General features: G+C 43.2%; 1 protein-coding gene across 8 annotated transcripts in view; it reads left to right on the top strand.

Moving 5' to 3' along the window:
• Positions 1 to 13406, top strand: part of GRID2IP (Grid2 interacting protein) — a 109057-nt gene that overhangs the window by 12617 nt on the left and 83034 nt on the right. For 5 of the 8 annotated variants that reach the window (XM_048867698.2, XM_048867695.2, XM_048867696.2 and 2 more), the window contains exon 2: positions 9653 to 10245. In XM_048867698.2, the coding sequence (XP_048723655.1) occupies positions 9653 to 10245 (593 nt within the window). Of the gene's footprint in view, positions 1 to 5454; positions 5843 to 6356; positions 6445 to 9652; positions 10246 to 13406 lie in introns of those variants that run through there. The other 3 variants (XM_075133368.1, XM_075133367.1, XM_048867700.2) reach the window with 3 other exon arrangements.

Genomic DNA, 13406 nt, shown 5'->3' with positions numbered 1-13406 from the left:
GGCACACTTTGTACTCCTGTTCTCCAGAAAGCTCTTTAGGTTGGCTTGCTAATGAATGGCCTATTAGGTTACTGTACTCAGATAGAATTTGCCATAGAAACTCAGGTAGTTGTCACCAGCATGTAACTGATCCAAAAGCTTTGAAGCTGGTAATTTTCCTTATTCCAATCGGCTACTGGCTAGACCCTGTGAAAAAGAGGTAAGCCTTGCATGGGCTGCTTTCATACTGAGAGTAAAATAATTTTTTTTGTCAGGGAGAATAGTTTCAGAAAGCCAGAAGGTAATTTTTTAGGGCAATGGAAAGCAGTTCACTGGTAAATTCCTGACAAAGAAAGTGCCAAAGTAAAATTGGAGGAGACAGAAAATGCAGCAAAAATATTAGTTGTAGGGCAACACCTACCCCAAAGTGTAACCCAAAGGTCAGGTGTGGTGTCCTATAGGCTACAATGCAGCCCACAGTCATTCTGTTCCTGTTATCGTAGAGTGAGGAGAAAGCTAAGGAACCGCAGGTTCTTACTGCTGGTGGATACAACCAACCAGCAAGTTTTGTGCATTGATTCAAGTGCAAGAAGATGTTCCGTGTGTGTATTTCTTTGATGTTATATGTATGTACAATTTAGGCCTGGCCCTCTCTCCCCTGGAGAGTTATTAATGGGACCCTTGGTAGGGCATGGTTTGGGAGCCCTGGTTTAAGTCTAATTTAGGTTGTAAAATCCTGGGGGCAGGGACTGTAATTTTATTTCTCTGCAAAGTGCCATGCACAGCTATAGAGCTGGCTAAATAAATAGGAATAATTGTAGGAATACGACAGAGCTACCAAAGGCTGCAAGCTGGCACAGATGCAGCAGCTTGATATTATTTTTGGGAGTGACCTTTCAAACTCTCAGATAAAAAATCACCTACTAAATATAATAATATTAGGATGAGTTTGAATCTGAAGTAGGTAAAGATAATTTAATCCACAGGCTGTGCCAAGCAGTCATCACATACGAGGCTGCGTTTCATCCAGCAGTCTGGATGATGGTCTGTTAGGAAACAAAATGAATCTTTTTTCTAATCCAGAGTTTTAGCCTTTAGCTCAGAGATCCCTGGCTATTACTAATTCCTGTGGAAGCTCTGTTTGCAGACCAAAGGCTGGAGCTCAGTGTCAAGCCTGTGTCTGGTGCTTTAAATTACCCAATTACATTGAAAATTTATTGGCAAAGGAGACAAAGTTTTTTTGACTTGCTAAAAAAGAAAATCCATCACAATTATTGACCTTCATTCATACTGAGTGGGTTTAATAGCTAAAGAAAATCTCTCCTGGAATTCCTATTTTTATTTCTGTGTCACCACCAGAGGGCAGTGAATACACCAGCTAGTGCTCCAAGTCAAGATTGTTTTGTTTCAGCTGGTAAAAAAAGAATTTTCTGTTAGTTATGGACTTTTTTAAAAGAGGGTCCCACAAATCGAAGAAGTTTTCCTTTTCAAATCCCAGTGCATCTTGGCCTTTTCTCTCTATTCTGCAGGTATCTGGACATGGTAAGATTATTTGGTTTTGTTGTTTACACAAGACCTATCACCAGATGCTATGTTCTTCATAGTCTTAATATGGCCAATGATAAGCTATAAGGGTTTCCTAGCTCTTCCCTAATCAATAACACCCGTGCCATATTAATTAGACATGTTGCCGGTGCCTGACAAACATTGGGATGTCTCTGATCAAAGTGATGCAGAAGTGGGAGCAGTTCTGTACTAGAAATTTTACCTTTATTCTGGCTATTGTGTGTTTTTGGTGCTGATGAAAGTGCGGAGCTAGACGAGCTAAGCATACGGAGGAGAGATGCTGTGCAAACTCCCGCTCACAGCTCTGCCAGTGCATCACAGTCCTGATTTGGACCATCCCCTGCTACTTCAGCCGGTTCCCCCTCCAGCTCTGCCAGTGAACTTCAGTTCCAACCTGCAGCCCCCATTGCTAATCCAGTCATGAGTCCTCACAACTCTGCAAACTAAGCTCCAGCCAGAGCTGCAGCGCCCATGACTATTGGCTGTTTGGTCAAGAATTCCCTTTGAGTGCTACCCAGGCACCGCAATTCTGCTTTATGGCACCTTATTTTATTCTAGTCCTGGGTTCCTCAGTTTCCATCCGTTTCTGCCAGGACCCTGGTCTGCAGCACACTCTGCTATTTTAGCCTCAGGTTTCTTCTGAGCAGAGACTGGCAGTTCAGCTGAACTGTGCTAAATAGTGTACTTTGTGATGTGAGCAAATGCCAATCTGGAACTAGGCTGAGACCCCCCTCCCCGGCAACTCATCACATCCGTGACCTTCCCAGAGCTCAGCATTTCTGTCGTGACCCAGATCCCTTATCAGCTTCCTCCATTCCCTGATCAAGAGAAGTTAAATTTGCACCTGGGAATATGGCAGCCCGTGTAGGAATCAGCAGCAAACTGGGTGGGATTATGGAAGGGGAGAGTAAGGAGCACAATAGAAACACACAGACAGCACTGCTAGCGGAGAGCAGGAATGTACATTGGCCAGTTAGCAGAGTGAGAAGTCAGTCATCAGCCTTTGATGTTAAATGCTGCCTTGTCCTGTTCTAGACATCCTGCAGCAGTGAAAATATTTAATGTAGAAAGAAGAGTGTAGTCAGGAAGTAAACACACACAGACTCCTCCAGGAGATAAAGCTGCTGTTTTCTGCCGATTTTCTGTGCCTGGCCAGAGACTGAAGCTGCATTAAAATGGATTAGGGGCACATATGCAGTGTTGTTGTTGCCATGGCGGTCCCAGGATATTAGAGAGACAAAGTGAGTGAGGTAATATCTTTCATTGGACCAACTTCTGTTGGTGAGAGAGACCAGCTTTTGAGCTTACGCAGAGCTCTTCTTCAGTTCTGGGAAATGTACACAGTGTCCCAGGTAAATATAAGGTAGCACATATCACAGAAACCAGGAAAGGCATCACCACAGAATCAACAGGAACTCCAGCCATTAGCTAGAAATAAGGGAGACATCTCAGACGGGGCAAGATGATTGGCATGAAGTATAGCACATGGAATGCCCAGAGGCGCTGGTCCTGAGGTGACACACTATGACGCTGCCTATGGGGGGTGCGGGGGCTATCTGAGTGGGCTGCTGCACAGCTGGAGCTTTCAATGGCCACAAGCTATCGAGAATTTCATCTCAAGACGTGCACACAACTGGTGAAGAGGAGGCAGATGTGTGGGAATCTTGCATCTTCCTCTGAGACATATGGTGCTGGCCACTGTTGGAGACAGGATAGTGGACTAGATGGATCTTGGGTCTGATCTAGTCCGGCAGTCCCCGTGTTCACTAAATTATGTGTGGAATTGTTCATTATTTCATTTGGAGAAATTTTAGGCCCCTGTGTGTAGACAGCTCTGCTCAAAAATGAGTTGTTTTGTGGTTTAATAACAGGGCCTCAAGCCCTTTTGCTCATTCCCAGCTTTTGGCAAACAGAGGCTAGGGACACCATCCCTGCCCCTCCTGGCTAGTAGCCATTGATGGAGCTATCCTCCATTAATTTATCTGGTTCTTTTTTGAACTCTGTTATAGTCTAGACCTTCACAACATCCTCTGGCAAAGAGTTCCACAGGTTAACTGTGTGTTGTGTGAAGAAATACTTCCTTTTGTTTGTTTTAAACTTGCTGCCTATTAATTTCATTTGGTGGCCCCCTAGTTCTTGTGTTATGAGAAGGAATAAATAACACTTCCTTATTTACTTTCTCCACATCAGAATTAGTAGGGAAATTTTTACTCTTAGGTATTTGCATGCACAATTTTGCATGCACAATATTTGCAGGAGCAAAAAAGTCAAGTATTCTGTTCAAGCTGCATTTGTGTGTTCAAAGTGAGTAGTCAGACATCTAACTACCTGACTTAGGTACACAAGTATAACTTGCATGCACACAGCATTTTGCATATGCAAAATGTTCCATGTGAAAATTGTGCAGGCATAAATTTGGGCCTGTAATGTTGTGTGTGCAGTCTGTGTCTGTGCACCTACATGATTCAGGGAAGACAGGGTTTGCTGGGAATTCTGTGAGAGAACCTGAGCTTTCTGGGTCTCTAGTCCCATTTCCAGATTTGAGAGGTTCAGACACTTCCCACATAAACATCTCTTTGGGCTGCTTTTTTTGTTCAAATTTCCAGTGTTCATGCTTCACAGCCCATCGCTATTTCTGTTTCCATTTGGTTTTGCATTTGTGTAGATGGGGGCAAAAGTGACAGTAAAAGCACACACGTTTATATTGGGTCAGATTTAGCTCTGATGCAACTCTGCTGAGGTCCACTGTGTTATACCAGGGAAGTGTTCGGTTCCTTGTGCATATGATGGATAAACAGATTTGTTGTAAAAGTAATTATTGCTGTGGAATCAAGAAAGAGAAGGTGAGAGGGGACAGATGCTTATGAATGTTACAGCAGCAACACATTTATGGCCATGAACAGATACTATTAGAGATGGAAAAGACCTATAGAGCATCACAGCCATACCAGAGCAAGTCAGGAGTGTTGCCTATGGTGTCCTCTCCAAGGCTCTATCCAGTCAAGTTTCAAGTTTCACAAGTAATGGGGTTCTCACCAGTTCTCTTGGGACTATTCCATGCCCTTCTGGATGTCACCATTGGGCAGTTTCTCCTGATATTCAGCCCACGTTGGCACATAAAACAGAAGAAAGTCATGCTGTGTAGTTCCTAATGGGATATAATATCCCTCCCCCAGATTTCTACCGCAGACCCCAGCTCCTGCTGGTGCCACAGCAGGAGGCATAATACCTTAAACCCTTTTAGCTTGCTGAGCCCAGGGATCCTGACATGCTGAGGAAGCAAAAGAGAAAATCAGAAGACAGCAGTTTAATATTCAGTCCATGTTATCACACATTTCCCTGCCTTTCTGGCCCACTCTTTCCAACTCTCTCAGCCATTCTCAGCTAGGAGAATGGCCACTGGTTTCTTTGCATGGGGGCCAAGTATGAATAGGAAGTAGGAAACACAGTTCTGATCACACTCTTCAGCCGAGATCTCGGCAGTCAGCCGAGTGACGTGTTTGTCTCTGTGCCAAATGCATATCGGTGCATTCCCACCCAGCACAATATCCCTGATTTTCTCCCCAACGCAGCTGGTTGCAGGACCAGGCCAGGCCAGCGCTTCTGGCCATTCTCTAGCTCTGTATTTCTGCTGCTCTGACATCCCATAGTTGTCTATTTTGATTTGCTTGTGTGGGTAGTAGATTTCCCAGCTTGGGCCCTAATCCATTTTAACTCCTTTCAAATTCTAATTCCACTTATAGGTCTCAGTCTCAGGTCAGCGTGAGACAAGCCATTACTAACACTGTAATCAGTCTGCAGTTCTCTTTGGAGTGACAGTAAGATTAAACAGAGTAAGAAAAATACGCATGAAGCTAACACACAGCATCTTGAGGGGAACTTCTTCTGTTCCAAGGAGACTGGAAGGTCATTTTAGTGGCAGTCTGTTGTGCTAGTGAGTTGGGAAAAATGAAACCTTGCTAGAATGAATCTGTGTTTATATTACTGATCTCAACACTTTCACCATTAAGGTGCCTTACATAAGTGTTTTGCCAGTTCAATCACTATTGTGGGCCTTAAGGAAAAAAGAAGTGTATAGGCTATTCTTCCCCAGTGAAGTGCACCTTGAATGCTGGATTGTGGATATAGCAGCTGATCAGACCTCGCTGTCTGAAGGAGTAAAAAGAATTTGTGTGGATCACTGATATATGCTTTTGAAAGAAACGGATGAGAAGGAAGACAGTCCTGAAACCTCAGGGGGACAAACATGCCCTTTGTGAGAGCCTGGCTGGCCTGCCTCCGAGGGCCACAGATTTCTGTAAGTCTTTTCTCATATCACAGATTCATAGAAGTTAGAGCTGGAAAAGACATACTGTAGGTGGTCACCTGGTCCATCTCCCTTTAGCCAAAGCAGCATTGTTCCCTTGTACATAATCACCAGTGTTTTGCCTAGTCTCATTTCAAATGTCCAGCCTGAAGGACAACTGTTTGTCTGTCTGTCTCCCTGCTTATTGGCCCTTGTCTGGGGTCTCCAAACTTCCCTTGGGGAGCTCACTCCACAACCTAATAGCTCTCCTGATATTCAGCCTAAATTTTCCTTCGCTTAGTTTCACCCCATTAATCCCAGGCTTGTTCCACCCTAAACACTTACGCTCTCTCCTGGACATTTTCATCTGTCCGATGTTCACAAACAATTGTTTTTGTCTCCTTTAGTTATTGCTTGTTGTTTAGTTCTTTTAATATTCCTTTGTAAGACAGTCCTCCCAATTCCCTTTACAGCACAGCTTTAAGCAGCTATTTGAAGTAGCAGATCCAGACCGTGATTGTTAATATAGGTTTCTATAGTAATGAATCTCTCTCTCTCCCCCACTATCCTTTTCCCCTGTGAACAAGCTGCTTCATCCCTTCGAAGAGAAGGAGGTAAGAGATATTTGTCTTTCACCTACTTGGATTTTAATAGAATATTAAAATCTTTCAATCTCTTGCTGAATTCCAAATGATAAAAATGTAAGGAGCTCTTCTCAGGACTTAAATGAAAAGAGAAAACATAATTTTGTCACTAAAATTGGAGTTAGAAGAGTCAAGTGGCAGAAGACAGCCACTTTGGGTGATAAATCAAGATTCTATTTACACACCAACCCTGTCCCGGCTATTCTTAGTGAAAGGGCTGGCACAGATGAAGGGCAACTCAAAATAATAGGGAAAAATAAGAAGGGGAAGATTTTCAAAGATACAAAGGAGAGTGAGGCACACAGTTCCCTTAACTTCCAGTAGGAATTGGGCACTGAGTACATAAATGGGCACAGGAATTCTCTGTGGTTCTCTGCTGACAGTCCCTTGGTGTAATCAATCTCAAGATGGGAGTCAGGTATTTGGAATACTCTCCTATCACTAGGTATGAAGATTGAGAGATGCTGGAGACTGATTTTCTTTTTTTAGTTTGTATGAGCGGTTGTTATTGGAGCTTGTTTGAAACTGGTCCATAGTACTGGTTTAAAAACACTTGGGTTTTGTTACTTTGCTTTTTTGTAATCTTGAGTAGAGTCGAGGCTTTTGGAGTTGAACAGTGCAAAAATAAAAATGCATTCATTATGATAATTGATTAAAGATTATTATTACTAACAAGCCTCCATAAATTGTATGTAGTGCAGTTGTAGCTGTAACGGTCCCAGGATATTAGAGAGACAAAGTGGGTGACGTAATATCTTTTATTGGACCAACTTCTGTTGTCACTTTCACCAACAGAAGTTGGTCCAATAAAATATATTACGTCACCCACCTTGTTTCTCTAAGCCTCCATAAACTAATTTATCCAGTCATTTCAGGCAAAATGCTTTTTATTTCCTTTGCAATATTTTGATTGCAAGGGCCCTGTCTCTATTAGCTTTTCAGTAATGCTGAATGCATGTTAAATAATGTGTAATAAATAAATCTGAGAGTAAACAGCATCTTCATAGAGAGGCTGGATCAAAGGAGAGCGAGTGAGTCTGCATGCAAATTATTTAGCGAGTATCAAAGGACAGTTAATGGGTGTACCTGCAAATTATTTACTGAATCCGGTGTAGCTGAGAAGGAGCTTGGAGGCTGTTGCTCTGGAGTGTTTAAAGAAGCCTTGGTGATCACATGTTCCAGTTTCCCCTTAAATGTGTGCTTCTTCCATTAATGGCTGATGAGCCTGACACTTCTTTTGTGGTTTAATCTTCCTCATTAAGTCAATGGGAGTTTTGCCATTTTTCAGGCTCTCTGTAGTGGCTCATGACCTTGAGTGCCTGCCTCAGGGCAGACTGTCAAAGAGAGGGCAGACACCCCAAACTGGTGGTATGTTCTATAATTAGATTTCACCAAACCAGTAACACATTTCAACTCTTGGGTCACTCTAACAATCTCATCATGGAGTCACAGTCCCCTTAGACTCTCCAGTCTGTCTTGCCACCCAGGCAAGCTGGATGTAGTGATAAATGGTCACTTAAACCAAAAATCACAAAATGTTCAGATTGCTTCCAGTCCCAAGAGACCAGTCACTTACCCAAGATCAGCTGGTACCGTAGATCTTACACCAAAGACAACACCTGTAGCCAATCCTGTAATAAACTATCTAAAGTTTTATTAACTAGGGAAAAGAAAGGAGAGAGTTGTTTACAGGTTCATAGAAACAAACATATACACACAAATGAGTTGGAATCTAAATCCTGAGAGTGACACTTGTAATAATTGGTGAATTCAAGATTCTTTCAGGGCGGACCCAGGCATAGCCCTGGGGGATCTCTGTCTTCAGTTTGGTGTCTCTGGCCTGTGAGAGTTCAAAAAGCAAAGAGATGAAAGACTTCCCTTGTCTTTGTTTTGTTTCCTACACTCAGCCTCCAAGTCCATAGGAAGAGCTTCCTTGCATGTAGCATTCCCAAGGTGCGATTGGGCCATTCACCAATTATTTGTATTGCAATGTTCCTTGATGCCTCATCTGATTTCGATAGTTCTTCTGGACGGGCTGGGAGAAACACCTGTCCCATCTGAGTTCACCAGTTTAGCGCAAACATTTTCAAAGTTTCAGAGTAGCAGCTGTGTTAGTCTGTATTCGCAAAAAGAAAAGGAGGACTTGTGGCACCTTAGAGACTAACAAATTTATTTGAGCATAAGCTTTTGTGAGCTACAGCTCACTTCATCGGATGTATTCAATGAGCTGTAGCTCACGAAAGCTTATGCTCAAATAAATTTGTTAGTCTCTAAGGTGCCACAAGTACTCCTTTTCTATTTTCAGAGTTGTAAAGCAAAACTTACATATATTTCCTTGTAGCATGGAATACAAACATTACAAATAAGAAAAATGCATGCAGCAATATACAAGCATTCTATAGACTCTAAACACTAACTACATTCTTATAAGACTAATACCTATGTTGAGCAACACATAAGTGAATTGGTCTGGTCTCCAGTTATGAGTTTGTCAGTTCTTAGCTGATGCCTGCAGCCTGAGCAAGAGCTGGCACCTGGCCTGCTAGCATCACACCATTGATTTCAGTGGACGCAGAATCAGATCCTTTGTTCTTACTCATGAATCAGGCCTTTCATACATCCTCTTCTTAAATTCTGGGTTTACCCTTCATTATACTGAAAGTGGGTCGGTACCACATAAAGGTTGTTGCAGCTTACCTGGTCTTGGCCAGACTGGTGCGAGTGCAATGTTACCTCCCCCATGTGAAGCCCATGAGTGCTCATCCCAGCAGGATCTAGAGGATCTGGCAAATTCTAATACAGATATTTTTGCAGTCATTGTGTAATGAGAAATATTTGTTATAGTAACCCATTTTGACTAATTTGTGTGACTTGGTTTTTAGGGTGACATTACCAGGAATATGAAATGATGGTTTCACTACGCGGGTAAAAGACAGTTAATTTGCTTCAAAGGAAACAAAAGGACTAGACCAGAAGGATAAGGAGCAGTTTTTAGAGAGGGATAAAAAGGATCTTCTCCCCACCCTATCATGAGCATTTCCTTTCCAAAGGAATGAGAACACAGAGCAGACTAGAATTCCCACCAGACGGCATCCTATATAAATAACAGCAGCTAGACCTAATGTTCTGACTGTATGGGAAACAATTTCACAACTTTTTTTCTTCCCTTCCTCTCCAGTTACAACCATGGAGGCTACCAATCAGGGGTGGCCTGAAGAGTTTGGGTTTAAGATAAGTGGAAATGGTCCTTGCTACATCCTTGCAGTAGAAGAGGGCAGCAGCGCTTATTTAGCTGGTCTTCAGCCAGGAGACCAGATCCTGGAGATAGAAGGCCAGCATGTTTCTGCCATGAACTGCGAGACTCTCATCAACCTGGCGAGGCAGTGTGAGAATGTGCCTCCCAGCATTGGAGTGGTCTCACGCATTCAGCAGATGGATATCAATCCTGGCCCGGATGGAAAGTTTGGTTTCAGCCTGATGTGTAACAGTGGCAACCCACTGCAAGTGGAGAGGGTAGCCCCAGACTCGCCTGCTTCTGAGTGTGGAATCAAACTGGGAGACTATGTGCTGGAAGTCAATGGGATTCCAGTGAAGCTTTATGAAGCAGCAGCTGCCATGATTAAATCCTGCCAAGGGAAGGCTCTGAGACTGGGGCTGCTGCGGCTTGGGCGAGTGCAGAGATGGACCAGCAGCAGTGTACGGGGATTCGTCCAAAGTGCTGACACCATCCACCAAGAGAGAAAACAGAAGGCTCAGGAATTCAACAAGAAGGTAAAGCCAAGAGTGCAGGGCCAGATGGCAGTCTGGCAGGGCACTGTGAGTCTGGCTAAAACTGGGGAAGAGGAGGAGGCTGTGGTAAAAATGGCCAGATCCATGTGTTCATAGTTGATAGTGATTAGAGCACTTAGTGGATTGCTTCACTCAAGGAAGGGGTGCACAAAGAGTCAACACACAAAGTATTATTCATGAATGAGCTCTACTAACAGATGTCCAGTAATATCTTTGCAGATTTGGATAATATAGATCCATGTTTTCCCTTTTTCTTATGTACTGGGGTCACTGATGTTTGAGTTGAGTGAAACTGGGACACTTCTGGTCTCAGGAATTCAAATCCCCTGGCGTTTTACCATGAGCACTGGGTTTGTTCACAAAAAGCAAAGACCAAAAGGCCATATCCTCAGCCGGTGTAAATCAAGGTAGCTCCACTCAAGTCATTGAGTTTTATGTGATTTCCATATAAATCTGTCAGTCATCCCAGGTGTGCTCAAATATTGGAGGCCAGATGTGATTTGGGTCAGGGGCTGTGGGTGGTGACTATTTCCTGGTCGAGGCAGGAGCCTATATATTAATGCATAAACAAGGAGGACTTGCCTGGTGTCTTGGCCATTTCCTGTTATTTCCCTTCCACCATGTAAGTCACAGGAAACCTGTAGAGCTGTCTTTCTCTTGCCACTTTTCGCTGAATGCAGATTCTTGGAAGCCCAGCTATACCTTAGGCTCTCTAAGGTGCCACAAGTACTCCTTTAGTTTTTCTGGTGTGTATAGTATTTTCAGTGCCAGGTAGAGTGTTGGGGGCTGACTTTGGGCTGAGCACTTCCATCTCCCATTGACTTCAGTTTGAGATGTGGGTTCTCTGAACATCTGAAAATCAGGGATGTGCCTCTCAGATCTAGCTGGAAACAAGAATGTTCCCATGCACGGATTCTGTCTGTGCAGTGGAAGGGTTCACAGGGGCAAGTTTTGGCGACATTCTCTTTCACTGTTACCAAAAATGTCTTCTAAAGGAGAAGGGGGATGGTTTTGTGGGAGGAGCCTGATTTGTCAAGATGGTTTTGTGGTTAAAACATAGGCTTAGGAGTCAGGAGACTTGGGGCCAGATTTTGTTCTCATTTATAACTGTGTAAATTAGTGTGACCCTACATTTGGATAAAACTTGGGTTAACGAGAGTGGAATCAGGACTTCTGGGTTCTATTTGCAGCTCTGCCATTGACCAAAGGGATGGTGACCATGGGCAAATCACTTCCCTGTTCTGTGCCTCAGTTTCCCCATCATTTTACAGATGAGGATTGTGAGAATGAATTTATGTTTGCAAAGGGTGTTGAGATCTTTGGGTGGAAGGCTAAAGAGAAGAGCCAAGTATTATTAATTTTTCGCCATTAAAGCATAATTATTGTCAAGCGATTATCTGTAAGGCCAGATATCCTTCTCTTCAGTATCTAAATATTTATTTAGAGTTTTATCATATCAGCCTTTAAAAAATGTAGCTCTTATTTTGCAGCAAAGTAAAAAAAATCAAAGTAATTACAGCTTCATTGTGTTTCTGATGGTTACCCGGCGGGTAATTTGCCAAACTCATCACCTCTTGCTAATTATAAATTTGATCATGGTTGTTTCTTTAATCTTCCTACTTTCCATTTCAAAGTATCCTTTTAAAATACTGTTCTGAAATAACCGGGTTGTGTTTGTTGATCCCAAGCTGATAAACACCAAGATATTAGTAAAGAGATGTGTCAGTATCAGCAGAATCTCGCTCTTCAGTCAGGCTTTAAATTAAGGGCTTTTAATTTATGATTCCAAAGGCAGTCCCACTGCATGTTAGACAGATACCTCCTGATTACTGAGGATTAACAAATGAATGAAGGTGTTGGTCTGTTTTACACTGTCAAGTGCAATTGGATTAAACCACAGTAAATATTTCTTGGATGATTGTCATTAAAATTTAGGAAGCAAGCACATTAATGATTTTGGAAAGGCTCTTCCCCATGCAATGTGTGCCTCTAAGGTCAATGGGACCATTCATGGAAGTGGAGCTGGATTTAGCCATGTAGGTGTGGTTGCTGCATCTCTATGTAACTTTAATCAATCTGCACTGCTTGCAAGCAGTAACCCCTCCACACACTTTGTTTCTGTACCAGCTCATCTAGCCTCTTGTTCCCCAGAGTGTTTGAGTGGAAATGAGTTTGTAGAGCTTTGTGGGTTGCTGGTTTCAGGAACAGGAGTGTAATGGCTCAGATGTTTTAAGTAGCCTAATTTTCAACAAGCTGCAGAAAATAATAAAACCCAATAGAGTGCTTCCCTCCATCCTTTATCGGTAAATGCTGCTTCAGTTAGAGCTGCTGGTGGTAGAATTGGGTAGAATAAGCCAAAAAGCCAGGGGGGATGCTTGGGAAGCTCATCTGCATGTCGTTACCCAGAATGAACTAGTAGCTCACCTCTGTTTCACAACATCACTGGGGTCCAGGCTCTGGTCACGTGCTAAACGGTTTAAGGGTGCTTGTGGAGCACTGGGTTCTGGGCTCGGTGCTCTGTGAGCCCAAGGTGCAGAAGGCTTTTCCTGCACTGAGTGCTAGATCATTATCTGATTTGATTTCCTGGGCTAACAGCACTCATGGAGAGGGCTGGGTGACTCAAGGGGCAGTATTTGTATTATTGTCATGGCTGGCTATGCTGCGGGCATGAACCCAAACCCTCACTGACCTATCCCTGACCTGGGGGCTCGAAATCTGCATCCAAACATTTCCAGTGTCTGAGTCACTGATCCAGGATCTCTGTGTTATTGGACTTAATGTTCCGGTCTGGCCCACTCCAAGGGGAGCTACAGAAGTTGATGGGAAGAATGGACCCAGAGATGGGGTTCTGGCCTCCTTGCTGCTTGTTCTTTTTCTGAATGGTGAGGTGGGGTAGGGCGGGGCTTTGTCAGGACATAATAATAATACTTAGGCTTTCAGTTACAGGTCACCCTCTCCTGTTGTTATTCACTGAGCACCCAGGTGTGTGCCAGGCACCATACAGACAATCATAGCAATGAAAAAGACAGTCCCTGTCATAAAAAGAAAAGGAGTACTTGTGGCACCTTAGAGACTAACCAATTTATTTGAGCATAAGCTTTTGAGCATAAGCTACAGCTCACTTCATCGGATGCATACTGTGG

This window comes from Caretta caretta, chromosome 10 (genome assembly GCF_965140235.1).
Source record: "Caretta caretta isolate rCarCar2 chromosome 10, rCarCar1.hap1, whole genome shotgun sequence".
Taxonomy (NCBI): Eukaryota; Metazoa; Chordata; order Testudines; family Cheloniidae; genus Caretta; species Caretta caretta.
Note: the sequence above shows the minus strand (reverse complement) of the source record. Positions and strands in the feature narration are given on the sequence as shown.